Raw genomic sequence first — 18,962 nt, 5'->3', positions numbered from 1 at the left:
ACCTTAAATTCTTTGAATGACAGCACTTTGCTCTTGCTAGGACTAGGTATTACAGGACAGCAGCACTCCTTCACCCTGGATATAAGAGACCAAAACAAATGACATTTTTGTTCTCTTCTCAAAGCACATACCAACAGAAGCCACCAAAGATGACCAGTGTCCCAGAAATGCCACAAGCCAAGTACTTAAAACATCCACACAATCAGACAGCCAAAGGAAGAAATTAACGGGGCCTTGCAATGGGCTGGAAGCAACAAGCTGCAGCAGTAGTTTGTGAATTAGATTAGTAATACTGTCTGTCTACAACAGACACATGCATTACAACTTACCACTTCATCTTCCAGTGGCATATAGCTGCTACTAGGGTTGGAACTATCACTAGCAGGAATACAAAGTGCAGCATGTTTGCTGTGGGAGAAAAATACTTTAAAATTCTGGTTTTAACTTCTCACATGTTAAAGTCAATATAGCTTGATTTTCTGGGGCAAAAAAAACATCAAGACTGCATGGGATGCCTTCTACTAACCCAGCAGTAAAACTGTGTGGTCCATGGTTGCAAGGTAGCTTGGCTGGAATTTCTGGGATATCTCCATAAGCCTTTAGACCTGGATTCCCTTTATTTAGAATGGAATAATAACTAGATTGCTTTTTATTTGCCCTCATATTGGCACTTTAGCTGTAAGATTAATTTTCAAAATTATAACCTCAATTAAGTATTGTTTAAGGTTTCTCTCAGACTTGCAGAGAAGACAGATTTTTACCGTGAGACATGAACAACATCTGTACTTCCATTTTGGACTAGCTAGCAAGAAAAACACTACACAAGTGTTCAGGTTTCCCAGGATTTATGCTGATACAGGGATCTCAGTATTTCCTTCTAGCTGGAAGACAGCCTTGGGCTATGCTGTTCACAAACACTGAGGCTGTAAGTGGGCTGGGAGGAGCGCTAGTTAGTGCCTGCTCTCCCTCTGCCTTGTCCAGTGCCCTCCTGCCCTGTGCCAGAGAGTTTGTGCATCCCTACCACAAACCACAGGACGGAATGGACACGTTACATTGCATCTCTTGTACCTCTTTAGGGTTAATTAAGCCTTTTTTTTATTCTCTGCTTGTCTGTACAAACATCTGGCTGGCTGATGGGCACTGGAACTTGTGTGTTAGAAGCAAAACTATGCCTGTGAGGGTGCCATGATGCTCAGACACTGTAGTAGTTAGCCTAAAACATGGACTCTCCTTGCATAAACTAATGCTTCCCCCTTTCCCATCCCTTCACCTTCATCTCCAGCTCCAAAATGTTATTCAAAACAGGCGTCTCTAGTCTGGATCCTAAGTTTCACAACCATGCTGACTGGTATTTTCAAGGGAAAAAGTTATGGGCAAGTGATTTTCTCTTCTGCTTTGGTGATCAAATCTGCCCAGTTAGCAAACTACTGTGCCCATGCCAACAACCCTTCTGTACTGACTTATGAAGGAGTGAACTTGGCAACAGTTTTAAAGATGGGTGAGAGTAAGAATCAACATTGGAAGTTCAAGAGGCCATACAGGAATAACCTGTTTGCACACAAGTCTGCAGGTTTTCCTATTTTAGAAAAGCAGCTAAATCTAAATACAATTCTTCAATGAGTTATAAAAAAAAGGACTCACTACATGTGCAAATGTGCATATATTGGATATAATACTTAAATAAAGATGTAAATTAGTCTCATTCTAAAATTTAAAAAGAATCCTTTCTACTTAAAAGTATCAAAATGCCATGCTGGTATGCTCATATCATTTCTCAGTTAGAGTCTTTCTTAAGTGAATATTGCATTGAATTAAATGTGTTCACTTAAGAAAGGAAGATTATTATAACATTGGAAATCATCCCATCCTTCTGCTAGGGGATATTATTCACAGCCAGTACTCACAGTTACATGGTGTATCTATGTATCTAAAGTTAACAATGGGAGTCTCTCCTCCACCTGTAAATGCTTTAACCGCTACTTTGTATTTTGTGTTTGGCATCAGGTGTTTCACGGTGTATCTCTTTTCTTCTGGGTTTTCAATTGTGTATTTACATAGCTCTGATTCATCTAAAAGAAAACAGATCAGACAGAATCACTGGATCACAGAATGTTCTGTTAGAAAGGACACTAAGGGTCACCTAGTTCTATCTCCCCTTCCATGGACAGGGACACCTTCCACTAGACCAGGTTACTCAGCCCCATCCAGCCTGGCCTTGAACACTTCGAGACATCCACAGCTTCTCTGGGCAACCTGTTCCAGAGCCTCACTACCCTCACAGTAAATCTTCTCCTAATAGCTAATCTCAATCTATACTCTTTCAGTTTAAAACCATAACCACTTGTCCTATCAGTAAAGGCCCTGGTAAGAAGTCTCTCTCTCCATTTTTTTTATAAGCACCCTGTTAGGTACTGAAAGGTTGCAATAAGTTGTCCACAAAATATTACAAAACCAGTTAACTGAAATAACAAAGCATTTGCAATCCGCCTCCTTTGTAATTTGCACACTTTCTTCCAGGAAGGATGATGCATCCTGACTCACTGCCACTGGGCTGGACTCACATCCCTTCTAACTGGACTGGCCACAGCATTGCTCTCCTCTGGCAGACACCTAACAACTTGTTGACAAGGACTGAACCTTGTTTATTTTAATTTCTTTTTCCTTGAGCATTGTACCAGAATGATTTGAGTTTTGCCATTTCTTTTTTTTTTTACCAGAAACCTTTAGCCCTTAAGCTCATGACAATTTCTTTGAAGATAATCAAAAGCAAGAAACCTCTGCCTCAAAAAAGAGCTCTTTTGCCTCTCTACTGTGCAACTCCCAAACCCCAGGGAGAAACGGGTTAGGTTATTTCTGCTGTTTTCAGTCACACCCCTTGTCTGCCAGCAGAAGCAGTGAAACAGAAAAATCTCTGATTTAAACTTTTAAAAGTGTAACTGGGATTACTTACAGAATTATGGTACTTATGGTTACTTCAGTTCTGACAAGAGCTTCTACATAAGCCTCCCTCAGTTCAAACTATACTTTTCATCCTGGCACTAGTCTAATCAGCAGAACAGAGGACATGACCCAAGCAGAAGAAAAGGCATGGAAAAAAATTTAAAATATAGTCTTTTAATGTGTTGGAAACATCTGAAAATTATAATGGAGCAAAGTCATCTGGAGCGGTTCTGCATGTGGAACAGAAAGGTGTGCGATAAATTTTTGGCTTTGTGCCACTTCACAGCTCAGTTCTGCTGAAGGAACTCCACTGTAAACACACAAATACTTTCACTAAAAAATAATTTGCATGGATAATTTATACAGTGCTCCAATTTTGAAGGAAATAAATTGTATCCCATGTGTTCCTAAAATACCCCAAGTCCTAATAAGACTAACATGCCTTCTATCCAAGTAGAGCACAAACAGATGTTTTTCAACATTCATCCAGAACTCACATCACAAGAGGCAGAACTCCTCCTATAGTACTGAAGTCTTTTCTGGAGCTAAAAAAGAGTCATGGAAAAGAGGATGTGGGCTGTAAATCATTATAAAGCTAGGAATCACTTCTGCTTACCAGCACTTCAAGCACAGAGAGGACCAAAAGCAACAGGTGTTGAAATCTAGAGAGGGCTGAATGAGCCAGCCACGCTGCCTAATGTGAACTTTCTAAGATGCTGCAATACCAACAAGTTTTCCACTTGTATCAATGACACAACTTTCTGTAGCAGAGAGCTCAGTTACCTGAAAGAATGTGCTTTATTGATTCTTTCAAACTGCAGTTCCCTTGTATAGGTGACACATAAACGTGGTAGCCTCTTACAAAACCAGGTGCTGACTCATTTGTGAGATAAGAATCCCAAGACAGTGTTACTGAATTGTAAGTCAGGTCAACTTTTCTCACAATAGGGTCAAGAAAAGGTGCTGGAAGAAAGGAAATTCAAGTTAAACTTGCAAGTATTCTTCAAGACTCTTTTTTCTTATCATTTGAAAAATCCACATGTGGTGTTTATGTTTATATCTTTCTTTATTTAAAAGCTGAACAAAGCTCTCTACAGAAACTGTCAGCTTCACAGGGCCTTCATGCACCCACATTATCAGCAATAACTGATAATAACAGCTTTGTTTAGCTCTCCTGATAAACATGGGCTCTACCTGATCACGCCACTAACCAAATATCCTCCAAGTAGGGCCTGTATGTTGATAATGTATGTTAAATGCCTCACTAAAGATACAGAAAGAACACAAAAACTTCCCATTTTATCTAGCTGGAGGAGGAGGCAGTTATTCCATTTGTGACAGATCAATTTAGCAAATGGACAAACCCCAAATACGTTGCCAACTTACGCAGCTCCTGAAGATAACCAATCTTTTTTTCCAGTAAGGATGCTCTATTAGCAACAGATCCATAGATGCGGAATTTGTATCTCACCCCCGGAACAAAAGCAGCTAGAAAACAGTTCAATAAAAATAGGCTATGGTTTGTCTTTCAACGTTACTTTTATTTAATTGCTCCCTACCAAGGTCAATAACCTATTAGACACCTTCTCTGAGTGCTATTGTGCTATTAAAGCAACTGAAGGAGACAGAGGGCAAGCCAATTTTTGGTGTGCATTGTGTGAATTAAACACATTTATTCTGTCTGAAAGAGAGAATTGGGAGAGAGGTTTATATATATAATTTTTTTGCCATACAGTATTCAAGGTGACAGAACAATAGACTCTAAATGCACCAAAAAGAAGGACAATTTCATTTATGTTTCTGGCACAGGCAAAGGTTGTGTTTTGGAATATTTGATGCAAACATATATCCAAGATATCAAGATTCGTTGTTATCCTCACAGATATTCACTCCCATTCATATTAAGCAAGTGCAAACCACTGAAGAATTTGACAATACTCTTCCCATGTGTTACCACAGTCCTTTTCATTATGTGCAAGTTTCTGTACATTTGTGAGAATTGAGGTGCAGCTCCTCTATTGCAAATTTATGTGTGTTCCAACAAATTTTGTTCAAACAGATTTCATTCCAAAGTGAGCTCTCAGCTTGAGAGACAATAGGAAAGATAAATTCTTGTAGCTGTGGAAGCATATTAGAGCAACTTTCACACAGACAGGAAGGATTTAGGTTTGCTAGCCACAAGCAGGATAAAAAACATGCAACTGATCTTAAGCAAGGAGACTGGTGCTGAGACACATCATTTGTGGCACACTGACAGCACCAAATCTCTCACTACACCATGGGTTTAAATTGCCTGAGTCTAAACTTCTGATCCATGTTACAGATAGGATAGATGCCCTTCTGTATCTCTCTTGCTAAATTATTTTAACTTCTTCATTAACCTCACCATCCTCCTTCAAGATACTGCTATAAGCCACTCAGAAAAGGTTTCGTCTAACATACTGTGCTGACTTTTCTAATATAGTATGCTGCATTCCAAGGCTTAATGGTGCTGGTAAACTTGTGTCTTAGACACAAGTTTTTTGGTAGAAAAACATGATGTCACATGCCTTTGAAGAATTACACCTGCACAGCACAGAATTCAATACTCAAAATATTTAAAAAAATATATTTGTTTCCTAAATTCAATTAATGCCCACAGCTTGAAGAACTGATGCACAGCCAGAAAGAATATTTGTTTGGCTTTCACCTGAGCTGATCACAGCACTGGAAGTGTTGGGTCCAAATCTCTTCCACTGCAAATCACAAGGTTCCAACCTGGGAAAGTTACACCAGTCAATAATGTAACTGTTATATATACTTCTGGGCTCCCAGGAGATAAAAATGCCATCATCTGTACCATTGACCTGTTCTTCCTCAAGCTCTCCAGTGCCTAGGAATGAACAAAACAGAATCTCTTATTATCGTCCTGCATGACACTTCAGAGTCATAAATGAATACATCTCCTATACTAACCAGTTGAAAACAACAATAAAAGAGTTGCATTCCTTCACTAAATGACATATGGGGTCTTTCATATTCTGAAAGCTGACAGCTCAGAAACCATCCAGCAATTGTTACATGTTCACCAAAAAAAATCAGCTGCAGAAACCTAGAGTCAAAGAGTCAGAATAAGCTAATCACACTGGCACTGGCAGCACCATCAAGGTACCTCTGAGGCCCTAGTTTTAGGCCAAATGTATTTTGCTCTGTGGAAATACTCTCTGCACTTAAGCTTAATAAACACACATCTGCCACCCTGTAGGAAAAAATACAGTCATAATTTTCATACAGCAGTGGTGTGAGTTAAGAGGTAAGATTTTTTGCCCAAGATGACAAATTCTGTCTTCATTCAAAACAGGTAGAAACAAAACTCTAGTAATATAATTATAACTGAAAGTACTCCTACTGTTATCTGTAGCTCTAGAGATGATCAATACTGAAGGAAGTGAAAAATTAGCATTGTTCTTTGCCACAATACTGATTTTATAGGAATGGTTATCAATGAAAATCCTTGTGCTATTGTAGAATGAAGAAAAGGAGATGCTTTCAGGCTGGGAGCCATCTTCCATTTTTTTCAAGGTTACTTCATATGAAATAATTTTTCCATTTGCTTGAAAACTTGGTGTTTGCTGAGAAAAAAAGTTATGGAGGAAGAGAACAATAACTTAGTAAATCTTGCTGAACAAATATGAGAGAATCATTCAGAATTTTAAATAACTAACAGGATGTGTTATTTCTGTAAAAATATGAACACTTGTTTCCATACATTCATACATACTGATTGAAATGGAAATGCAGAAGTCCTGGTAATGGGATCTGTCTTATTATAATACTTAGAAAAATAGAATTGCATTCCTGAAATTCCAGGACAGCACACCATCCTATATAGCTACATGTGTTCTGAGATATTTTATATACAATCTGTTCTAGATTTGTAAAAGACATTTTCATACTGAATTGCTAACAGCTGCACACAAATCATGGGAGAAGTTTCCAAGATATGGAAATTTCTTTATGAAGAGCTTTGTTTATATTTCTGTAGGTATGTCTCACCTTCCAGAACAAGGTCACATTTCGTCCCCCAAGAACTGGTGTAATTTCTCTCCATATGTCCAGTTTCCCTGATGGAGCTGCAACAAATACAGCAAAACAATAAAATGAGAATGCTCTGGGTGTGGAGAGAATAGGCAGTTTAACTGCTTCCTCCCATTTGAAGAAATTCCACTCACAACATCTCCTTTTCACTCCCAGGTCTTGCCCAAACATTATCCTTTAACATAATTTTCCCTCTGTTCCTTTTTTTGAATTAGAGTCTGCTTAATTTCCCTAGAAAACCTTTATTTGCAGTCACCAGACTCTTCCCACCTCTTCACCTTTCCTCCAGGCCACAAAGGGCACTGTATCTCAGTCTGTCCATCTTCCCAGTCAACTGCATTTCCCACTGCCTGCAGAACAGGGAATGTTCGAGACTAACAGGTAGGCTGACAACTACTTTAGGAAGTCATCTTCTTGAAGTTTGTATAGAGTGTTTCTTTCATGCATGCAACAGGCCTCTGCTTTAACTACACAGCAGAAGAGTAACAAACAGCAAAGAGAGGTGGCAAGCAAGGAACATCCATCAAACTTTCCTTCTCAACGGGTTGGACATACTTCCTTCCTTTGTTCTGGTGGTCAGGGGCTGGCTCCACGCACTCCACCTCCAGAAGTGCTTGACCGCCCCGCAGCGTACCCTGGCCGTGTACTCCGTGTATGGCTGCAGCCCACGCACCGTGATGCGCCTCGAGTCCGCGACAGAGCTGTTGTGCTGCAAAACACAGACACAACAGGCACAGCTCAGAACAGCGTCCTCAGCAAGGTGTCCTGCTCTGAGAAAATAGCTCTTCCTCTAGACCCTGCAAGAGACAGTTAAGCATCACTTGGGAAAGGAAGCCATGGAACCACAATCAAAAAAAAGCAAAAATTACACAAGATCAAAACAGTGGGAGATTCAAAAGGAAGGCTGGAAGCACCTCTGTGTAACTGTCTGAGTTACTCAGAACCCTCCACCTGAGTACTTTTTACATCCAGGAGGGAATTTACTAAAATCTTGGCCTCACAGAGTCTTGGGCTATTACCTCATATAAAAGTAGGATGTTGTTCCATATATATGCAGAGTAATCTACAGCCATCTTCTCTTTCCATGTTTTTTTCCCAGCCTTTACCTCACTCTCTCCTAGGAGACAGAGTGAGTTCTGGTAACAATCAAGAAGCCAGCCTCTTCTCAAAACTGTCCCCTGCAATGGCCAACTGCAGTGGTCACTTGATCTGACACCTACAATCCTAAACTACAATAAAGACAGAATGCAGCTTGACTGTGTTTGCACTGCACCTTTTTAATGTGCTAGAGGCAAGCTGCCTTCTAAGAAAAGAGCTATAGAGAGGTGACAGTAAATAGGCAAAAAGTCCATCAAGCTCACCATTTGTGGAAGAGGTGGAAAAAGATAAGGAATCTAGTCAAATAATCTTCAAAGAGATTGAAGAGGAAGGGAAGAAAAATTGTTCTGGGATTTCACCACTAGAAACCAGACTCTCTAACATCAACTACAATCACTAGCACACAGAAAAAGCTTGGACTGATACAAAAGAAACCTTCAACATTGCTCTGAAATGGCACATGTGAAATGGCACATGTGAAATGGCATGAGCAATTGAAATAAATCAAGATTACCAGTAGCTTATATATATATTATGTATTATACAACTTAACGATTATTAGGCCCTTCAGTGTTTTCACTAACTTCAAGAAATCTCAGAACCCATTCCGCAAAGCACTGAGCGACATAGTCAGACCAGTTATACCACATACTTCTGCCAGGGTACAGGCAGTACTTGGAGTGAGAGTTAGAGCAAAGAGTGGCTGCCCACATGGACTGCATAATCAGTGTAGAGCTTGGGAAGCAAACAAATCCAGAAAACAGACAAATCAACATGCTCACAAGACTTATAATGCATTTGTATTGCTGGGTACTTATTTTTTAATCACATCAGAGAGATCCTCACTATATTTTTGTTTAGGAAATTCAGGTTTCATACCAGTTCTACTTTTCCATCAGGTTGGAGCACTTCAGTCTGACAAAAGAGTTCAATTTCATTGTTTTCATAATTCCAGTGTAATGTCATTTCTGTATCTGTACAATCTTCCCAAACCTGGAAAGGTGCAGTGGGATACACTGCCAATGGAAAATCTGAGTTAGCTGTTTCAAAACATAAAATACATGCAATAGTATATTAAGATATTTTAGCTGCGTAGTAAAAGCAAATAAAAAAATAGAGATTTTTCTCCTAATCTAGAAGAAACACATATAAATTGTAAAACTTCATTTCAGAATGTAAATGCAAGTAAATGTTACATAAAGTTTAAAAATTCCCCTTGTGCTACTTAGAAAAGTTTTAAAGCATCATGGATAAAAGGAAGAGAAACATTAATTGCAAACAATTAAAATTCTCTAATTGAGGGCCTGGCAGAAACTACCATGATATAATATGGTAACATTTGACACATTTCTACACTGCAGAATTTGATTATTTGACAACAATTTTATTCACTCTAACATTAACTCCTGTCAGTAGTTATCCTCCAGCAAACAGTGACAATGCTACTTCTTCCAAAAGATTTCAGAGATTCTTTACTGCTGTGTAAGAGCAAGAGTATTCAGCAAGTGAAGTAAATCTCAGACTCTCCCATATTATCAATACAATAGTGAGGAATGCAATGCAATGTGAGGGCAGGGTAATGCAGGTGAGGGGTAATGCTTGTACCCTTTATCCTAAAACTTCACATGATTGAATTACACTACTCCATGAAATACAATTTGAGGACTTTCACACTTGAAAGAGTTTGTATTTGATATAGAAGGTCCAAAGTAGCATATGCAGAATTGGAAACAAATGGATTTACATTTTCCTTTACTTACTGTCGTCCTTTAAGAAAGAAAATCCTAATGTAAATATTTGCAGGATCAGAGAAAAAAATGAAGGATTTTACAGGAAGCACTATTTAAAAGCTTAACTTATCACACATATTATACAAAATTTCTTTAACTTGCAACTATCACTAGGACCAGAAAAATAATATTGTAATAAATTTTAATGTACTTATCACATTGAATGTAAACTATTCTAGCCTGACTTCCCATGAAAACTGAGTTTATGACGTTGTATTGTCTCTCTACATACAACCTGTCAGTTTACTCCTCCACTTTCTTGACCTATTTCTTCCACTTCCGAACAATCAGACAATCAAATTTTAGAATTCTCATGCCTCTCTTGAGACAAATCAAACACAGACATTTAACGTTAGTTTCTTCATATAAAAAAAATGTGTCTTGCAAAACTGTCAGTAATGCCTCTGAGAAAGGAAGCAGTGCCAGGGTGCAGCAGTTACACCAACAACCTCCTAGGCCACCCATTGTCCTGTCAGCTTCTGAGCTGCACATATGGCCTCCTGCTTCCTGCAACCACAGGACTTGGGGAACACTGAAGAAGACTCAAGGAGAACTGGAAATACTGCTGGAGACTGAAGAAACACCCAGCTGTTTTGAGGCAAGAGTAGGAAGAAGCTTAGGGGACCCACGGCATACTGAGATAAAGGACACAACTATTAGGGAACAAGGAACCACAGCCATTAGATACTTAGAGAATAACCTGCCTCTTGTCACTGATGAACTACTTTTCCTCCCTTACAGTAGTACAGTGGAGGTTACCATCCCATATTAGGACCAAAAGCAGATTAGCACCATAACTTCTTTCCCAGCAATAACTCCTACACATGTATCACATCTCGTATCATATCAATTCCCAAGTAACCTACACAGATATTTTGCTTAAACATCCCATTTTATAACCTTGTATCATTTTGTTTTCTATTCCATTAGCCAGCTTCAGCAAAGCAGCAGATTTCAAAACATTAAGGGGTAATTCCAATTACCAAATCTGATGTTTGGAGTAAAGCTGTTTTCTACTGTTCATACAACTTCCCGAAGGTGAAACTGAAGAGAGAGCAGGTAACTGTAGCACAGGGACAGATAAGAAATTAAACTGGGAAGATAAAAATCAAGGACTTCCATACTTCAAACCAGGGCACAGAAGTATCAAGCTCAGAAGGAGCAACAAAAAGCCCAGAAAAAAGGTATAGAAAAAACCCTTACGTCTGTGATTTACATCAAAAACATCTGTGGCAGTTTTCTTTCCCAGTGGGTTTTCCACAGTCACTGTGACATTCCAGATCCGCTGCTGGCCTATATTCCAAGAGCATGAGCACTTCTTAGAACAACTTGCTTTGCACAGAGCCGTTTTCTGGGATGACCTATCAAAGAAAGTGAGAGGTAGGAGAGAGGCAAAAAGAGTTGTCCATAATATATAATCAACATAGATCTTGAAAGTTTCTGATGTCCAACTAGAATATGGCATCATAAAAAATAAGGCTGAGGGGCCTTATATAAGAAGCCACACACTTCTTTTCTTTACCCCGAAGTATGATGCATACAAATACTCTTAAAAAAAAGTTTCCTTTGAAATGCAGGTTTGTTTTTTTAAGATACAGCTACATTGCTTTTAGAAACTTCTTTATGGATAGTCTAAACCAGTGACTTATTTGCCAAGACTTAAATAATTTACATGTTTACAATTAAGCTTTTAAATGAAATTGTAATTTTAACTGCACCTTGAAGTGCATCTTCTAACCTTCCATTTTTAAATCAGCATCCCAGTATCCTAATGGAAGTGAATGATGCAGAGACCAGGAAGGTGTGTGCAATGCTGGCCTGTTTTCTGCTGAGATATTTTGATTAAAGTTTGTTGTGATTCTGAGGCATCTGTCCCATTTCATGAGTTTCCCTTTCTCTGCAGACCTTGATGTAAAGCCCCTCTTCACATGCAAGGGCCATGTCTGATATCCCACAGCTGTGTTGCCTTGACTCAGACTGCTAAGAAAGAGCTATGAGAAAGTCTACAGATTTTTTTTTTAAAGTAAAAGGGCCAGCTGAAGCTACAGAAATTATAGACACATGAAGGACATTTGAGATAGGATTGTCAGTGGCTCAAGGATTCAATAAGGATAACATCAACATCTAAAGCTCTAAAATCCAAAAGGAAAATAACTAGGGAAGTTAATCAGGCAGAGTACTCAGTCTAAGTGCCAATGGATCATGACCACACTAATACTCAACCTACCAGCTGATCAGATCCTAGTTATCTGTTGTGTGTGCTACCCAACAATTATGTTATACTTTTAAGTTATCTACATCCTGATTTCAGGGTATCTTGCTATCTACAGAACAATATCCAAACTTACTAACTCAAAAGAATGGTTAGAATAAGCTTTATCAGGCAGAACTTGATCTAAAGGACTACCAACTTTGTTATAGCTAGTCTGATTCAGAGCAGTTCAGCACTGCTCAAGCTTTGTTAAATAAGTGATCAGTGAGGTAGAAAAAGGTAAGCAGCTAATTACAACAACAAATCCACAGATTCTAAGGGAAAGAAGGAAAGAAGGTGACTGGTACAGCACATATCTACAACAATAAGACTTACGTTTTAGACACTGTGTATTTTGGTGAATTCTTTCCATAGAGATAGGTCTCTTGATCTCTCCAAGTACATGTTACTCTTTTCATGTCTTGAGTTTGGCAAGAAAAATCTTTAGGTGTATCAGGTGGTTCTTATCAGAAAAAATAACCAAAAAGAAACCATTATGGCAGTCAAGGCAAAACTCATCAACCTTTTTAAACATTAACAAGCTAGAAAATGGATAAGTACAAAGTCTGGTTTATTATAGATGCTATTACTGAAATTACAGTTATTCACTGGCTACTCTGCAGAGATGGTCAAGACAATACCACGAGTCAATAGCAATCAAACACTTTTATACTCCATTATCTTTTTTTAATACTCATCCATTCATTTATTCAATCTGTACTCTTTTCTATCCTTAAAAATTGCTATTGGCCTTTGAAAATGAGACTGTGCTGAGTTTTTACCACATGCACACAGACAAGGAAGCTGAACTCCTGAATGGGTGGGTATGTTTATGAATCAACCACCTGTCATAGGGTCAATTAATTTCTTTCCTGTTTTCTCTATATAAATTTACAAATCTCAAGTCAGATGGAGTTCAGACAGACATGACAAGAGCATAATAACTTACAGCAAGCTTTTTCCCCCATCCATTTTTTCTACAGTCATTCTTGAGTTAATAACAAGAGGAAAATAAACCTGTAAAATGTATTCACTTACTACCCACAAAGAAAGCTGCTTCATGTGACCGTTTATCCTCATCATAACAGTAGACATGAATGTTAGATCCTTTGTCATGTGACAGATTTTCCACAGTGAGAAGTCTGACTTGACTGTTTGTGTGCTTGAAAACATCAACAGTTGGGAATACAGAGAATTCCTTAATGGTTTGACCTTTCCCTCCTATGCAGCAAAGAGTAATATCAGAGCCTTCTGCTAAAATTTTTTCTTTTGGAAAGATTTGTGGCCCACTCCTATTTGAAGTGTCCAGACCTGCAAATTAAAAAAAAAAAAATTAAAAAAAAAAATTAAAAAAAAAAATCTGCTCAAGGCAGCAGCCCTCAGCCAGAACACAAAACTAAGCATTTCCAGAAGAAATTGCTAATGCTATATTATCCATTCATAGACTCTTATTTAGTATCCTTCTGAATACAGAGGTGAATTTCACATGTAATAATACCTTTCTTTTAAACTCATAAGCATGTAATGTAGTTCAACAAACTACCTAAGAGACTAAATCTGTTTTACTGCCTTTCATTTATAGGAAATCAAAAGTGTTATGTCAAGAATTCTCTTTACAAAGGAACACCACCTCCTTCTCCTATGCAGACACTGTTGCTTATATCCAGAACACCTGGTCTTGAAGACTTGTGGCAGGGGGCTACAAAAACAACATGGCCATGCAGAGGCTCAGCTAAGAGGAGTCAACATTGACTGAATCAGATCAAGGGGATAATCAACTTGGAATGAGACTCCCATAGCTTTCTATGTTGGACTGCTTGCTGGATGGGAACATTAGTGGAATTTAAGTGACTCACAACTTTTTACACATATTGCATGAATAAAATCTGCTGTCAAGAATCTGATCCAGAAACCTGATGACAGGCTGCTACCTTTCAGAGAGCTCTACATCAGGTCTGTAATGTGGGATCAGTTTGTGACCAAGAAAGTATTTTTGTACCACATCTACTTGTAACTGAAAAAAATAAGCTCCAGGATTGAGAAGACTGTGGGACAAAAAAAGAATCTTGCATCTTACTGCTCATTATATAACAACAGAGAGATGAGTGTCACAATCCAAGTATGAACATCTGTGATGCCTCTTCTGTTGGAGACATGATGCCTCCAATATCTAAAAGCCTTTGCTGCTCCAAATGAGTGTTTCATTATAAAATCACTAGAGTCATGTTTTCTAAAGTAGTTGCATATTTTGTTTAAACAAGATTCTCTGGAAACCAAACTGCTCTAGTAAGACATGGTAATCCAAAAAAAAAGATTAATTTTGTGATGTCATTAATTCTATTATTGGTTCACTACCTGGTTTATTCTCGTATAATTCAGAAGACATTCCTTCCAAGTGAAATAAGGAGCTGACTTGCTCCTTTCTCTCTGCTTCTGTAATACCAATTCAAGCTATGAATCCCAGACAAAAAACACACATTCATCAGATCATGAAGCCCCTCACTCTGTGCTTCCCCTCCTTTCCCTGAGTCTGGGCCAGGGATGTGCCTATCCAAGATCCCATGTCACTTCATCTATTACATTGTTTTAATGTGTGTAAAAAAAAAAAAAAGCTCTAAAACTTTTGTCTAGGGAGATATTCTGCAAATTATAGCAATGCCTGAAGCACTTCTATTATTGCTGGCAAAATATAGGAACTAGCTAGTGCTTAGAGCAAATGGATTCTTGATGTGATGCCATCTCTCCTGAACTGTCCTCCATGGTTACATTTGCTGGTGAATTACAAACTAGTTTTATACTTGAAACAAAACCCCAATATTACAAAGTCTTGTTTTGCTTACCTGGAAGAGACTCCCACAAACTCCACTGACTCCAGATTTTTGATGTTTTGGCCTTGCTCCTGATCCTCACAGCATGTGACATGCACTCCAAAGGTATGTCTGAGTCCCATGTCCAATGAAGAGGCTTTCCCAGTTTATCAAGCGTGACATTTTGAAATTCCTACAAAGAGCAGTAAGGCAAAGTATTGAAAACACAGCAACGTGAAAATTTGGAAATATAATCAAAAGCAGCAGGAAAGCTCAAAGGAGAAAAATGCTTTGGAAAATGAATGTCTGAAACTCTACTAGCTACACGGGATCTCACACTAAGTAACTAGTCAGCTAATCAACTTCTTACAGATCTGTGCTAGCGGTGGTGGAGTGACTGATGTGCTGATATATTCAGGAGTAAGACCCTGCTTCTCATGACCAGGATTTGCTCTCAGAGACTGTATGTTATTTATGTCTGCTATTACATAAGCTGCTGCCTACAAATGCATCCTTATGCTCTGGGTTACCTATTCCTGTGGTGGAGTCACCACCCCTAGAGTGACTTAAAAGATGTGTGGATTCAGCATTTAGAGATGTGGTTTAGTGTGGACTTGGTAGTGCTGGGTTAACAGCTGGACTCAATGACCCTATAGAATTTTTCCAACCTTTGAGATTCTATCATTCTACATGCTTTAGTTCTTATAGCAACCACACTAGATTCTCAGCCTATAGATCTGTGCTGCTTGTATGATTTGTGCCAAAGCCGTGACTCACACTGAGCAGTAGAGAACTTCTCCCCGGTACTGCTTTCCATCAGCAACACCTGCACTTCCATATTGCCACTCCTCTAAGAAAAATTCTGCCATCAGTTCAAAATTTAATTTCTCAGTTATAGCCCTGAGGGACATGGCTACAGCTCTAGAAGTTATAGGCTGTCCATGTTTTGGTATGAGCAGACTCACAGAGCTTCTTTATTGGTACACATACATCAGAAAAACACAGAAGCAAATATATTCCTGTATGGTAGTGACATTCAAAGTAACTTGTCATGTTTATTATGAACAAACAGAATGGACTACATCCCTGGATTTGAGACACTTTTACTTCCTTCCAATAATTTAATAAGAATTTGTTGAAGGACACTTCAAAAAAACCCAGCTTAATTGTTTGTAGCTATATGGCCCCAGTTGCTGACTTCAGGGTGAGATCTACTCATTGGGATAAAAATCCTATCCAGCATATCAAAGTGGTAAAAATCTTCAGAACTGCATAGAACTCATTTGCAGTGAAGATGTGGTTCTTCATACTCAGAGACAAAACACCACCAGCTAGGGTGATCAAAGTAAACTGTGATTTATAACAATGCCTATTTTATTATATTGATCCCTGATTTCAGAAAAGTAAGACTTTGTCTGTTTTATGTACTTTCTGACAAATAGCAACTCTAAATGAGCTAGTACAGTTTTTCAGTTTAAGTTCTAAAAAGTCTTTTTGGAGGCTGCTCCCATACAGAAGTCACAAGCAGAAAAACACCCAGAACAGGCCTAAGCCTGTTATTTGGGTGATCTCCTCTTCAGAAAATGTTGCTGGTTCAGACACTAAGGAAAACTATTAGGACAGGGAGTTTACAAAGAGACATGACTACATCTTCCATCACTGAAAATGACTAGTACACTTCTCTTCTAAGTACACTTACTGTCCACACAGTAGTAGCTTCATCAGTTCGACGGACTTGTATCTCAAAAGATATTGCCAACTCAGCATCGTGTGCTGACTTGACAACATCCCATTCCACCAGCAGCCGTTGAAGATCCAAATCCTTGGAAACGTTAAGGTACGTTACTGGAAACACATCGGATTCTATGAGCAGAAAAAGGGCACAAAAATATTACTGTCTAGCTCAGTTATAAAGCAGACTTGAAAAAAACGTGGTTAGAGGTAAAATAGGTTTCACACCAGATGGTTCTGAAGGAAAAAAAAAGTAAGTGATCAGGACCTATGCTAATGATGACAAAAGGGAAGATAAGTAATTTCTTAAGGAATCAGCAGGATAAAATGAGGTTCCTTAATCTATTCAATAGCTCCCCACCATGACATTTGGTACATTGTTTAATTTCTTTATGCTCTCAATTTACTAGTTGTTTTATGGGAGTACAGACCAATACCGTCATAATCTTATAAAGAGGAACAACATAATGTATTAAGAAGGACTAAATCCCAAAAAATCCCAAACCCCAGCAAGCCTTCATATCATTGGCGTAGAAACTCTGGGCTCAGTTTTGATCTCTGACATAATACAGACTAAATGAGTTCATGCAAAACCATTATTTTAACAGAATAGGATGAGGGTTTCCCTCAGTAGCTAGCTTAGCTCATAGTCTAGCATTAAGTGCATTCCTGTTTTCTCTACACAGAGCTTTGGTCATGACTGTGGATTCTTCTACTGGAATTAGACACCTAGCTCTAATGGCACTTGCATACTTCTCTTGGTATGGATTTAATTCTAGACAATGACATGATAAAGCAAAATCTAAAAGTCAGACAGAAGTCCCTTTTGGTGTTGGGAAATAAAAGGCCCTGCAAGATTGTTCTGTGGAAAAGTACATATAACCCTCTAAATGGTTCCTCTTTTTAGATGATTCCTTTGTGACCCCTCCCTAAAAACCCTAACTGTTGGAAGAAATGAAATATATCACTCACTGATTTGTCAATTCTCTACTTCCTGAAAACGAAACAAACATAAACCCCCTAAATTTGATCTGATTGTTAATGAAGCCAGGGAGATGAACCGTCTGAGTAACTAGGTTTTTTCTTTTGCCACAGGTGCTTTCCAAGGTGCTTCTGCTTGTTACAAAAGGACAAGATCAAAGTGTTTATCCTAACCAAAACACAGAAAAAGAGACACAAAAATAGCTACACCTTTTAATAAAATAGGACGCATTCTGTGCATTCCTGATACATTACAGCCAGAATCATCAGGGGCACAATGGATTGAGTAACCTCAGCAGCCCCTTACAAAACTGCCACCTCCATCCTGTCCCCTAGATACACTTCCCTCACTGGACTACCTTAGACTTTTGCCATGTATCACTCGCAAGAAACAAGAATTCAGGAGATTTGGACTGAGAATCTACATTTTGATAGATACTTCTGGTAGCCACCATGTATCCAAATAATTCTGCAATTTATCCTGGAGTAGCTGCATTACCCCAACCTCTGTGCAGCAGTTTTCCAACACAGGGATTTTTACAATAGGAGAAAGGAACAAAAGGCTCAAGAGAAGCAGCAGTTATAACAATCTCAGGTCAATCAAAGGAAGCAAATAAAACTTTATAAGCATATTTGTTTATTATGAGAATACAGACACTGACACAACTCTGTTGTTTATATAAGTACAGACTAAAATTAAAGAATATATGGAGGAAAAAAGGTACAAAGTTATTAAAAACTGCTGAACAAAGGATTCTCTTTTAGCAAAACATCCAGAAACTCTGTTGGGATATTTTTAGCCTATTCGATTTTCAAGGGTACTAAAAGTCAGAGCAAAATGAAAACCATATGTTTTCCATCTAGAGAAAACTTCTGGTATGAGCATCTTCAGATAAGCTTGGAGAACAAATCAAGTTTTACTGTTCAAACATATGGTCTTAGAAACAGGACTATAGTATCTTCAAGTGTTTTGGAGAAAGAAATATATGCAACACACCTTGTATAAAGTCTCACTGCAGTCTTAATATATAATTACTATGCAATTATTAACATGTAAATTTACATGAAAGCAGAATTCACAGCCTTAATGTCTCTGCGTGGTAAGTGCAAAATGTTTCACATGCAGAAATAAAATTTCCTTTTTGGCTATGGTAATGACATGGTCCTTAAAAAGTGTACCTGCTGCTTCACAGCTGCTTTGAAAAACTATGGGCATCAGTTTTATACTGCCATAAGGAAACCCTGTACCTGTGACAATTATTGCCTGAAAGTAAATAAACAATGTAA

At 38.4% G+C, this 18,962-nt stretch overlaps 1 protein-coding gene across 4 annotated transcripts in view; it reads right to left on the bottom strand.

Annotated features, from left to right (window-relative positions):
* LOC110482633 (oncostatin-M-specific receptor subunit beta) overlaps positions 1 to 18,962 on the bottom strand; it is a 31,116-nt gene that overhangs the window by 4,278 nt on the left and 7,876 nt on the right. For all 4 annotated transcript variants that reach the window (XM_085568137.1, XM_085568136.1, XM_085568138.1 and 1 more), the window contains 15 exons: positions 16,663 to 16,826; positions 14,997 to 15,156; positions 13,195 to 13,467; positions 12,493 to 12,619; positions 11,109 to 11,266; positions 8,995 to 9,131; positions 7,573 to 7,726; positions 6,976 to 7,052; positions 6,329 to 6,551; positions 5,630 to 5,812; positions 4,327 to 4,428; positions 3,724 to 3,903; positions 1,905 to 2,069; positions 330 to 408; positions 3 to 75 (listed from right to left, as the gene is read on the bottom strand). In XM_085568137.1, the coding sequence (XP_085424263.1) occupies positions 3 to 75; positions 330 to 408; positions 1,905 to 2,069; positions 3,724 to 3,903; positions 4,327 to 4,428; positions 5,630 to 5,812; positions 6,329 to 6,551; positions 6,976 to 7,052; positions 7,573 to 7,726; positions 8,995 to 9,131; positions 11,109 to 11,266; positions 12,493 to 12,619; positions 13,195 to 13,467; positions 14,997 to 15,156; positions 16,663 to 16,826 (2,255 nt within the window). The remainder of the gene's footprint in view (positions 1 to 2; positions 76 to 329; positions 409 to 1,904; positions 2,070 to 3,723; positions 3,904 to 4,326; positions 4,429 to 5,629; positions 5,813 to 6,328; positions 6,552 to 6,975; positions 7,053 to 7,572; positions 7,727 to 8,994; positions 9,132 to 11,108; positions 11,267 to 12,492; positions 12,620 to 13,194; positions 13,468 to 14,996; positions 15,157 to 16,662; positions 16,827 to 18,962) is intronic.

This window comes from Lonchura striata, chromosome Z (genome assembly GCF_050655825.1).
Source record: "Lonchura striata isolate lonStrDom1 chromosome Z, ASM5065582v1, whole genome shotgun sequence".
Classification (NCBI taxonomy): domain Eukaryota; kingdom Metazoa; phylum Chordata; class Aves; order Passeriformes; family Estrildidae; genus Lonchura; species Lonchura striata.
Note: the sequence above shows the minus strand (reverse complement) of the source record. Positions and strands in the feature narration are given on the sequence as shown.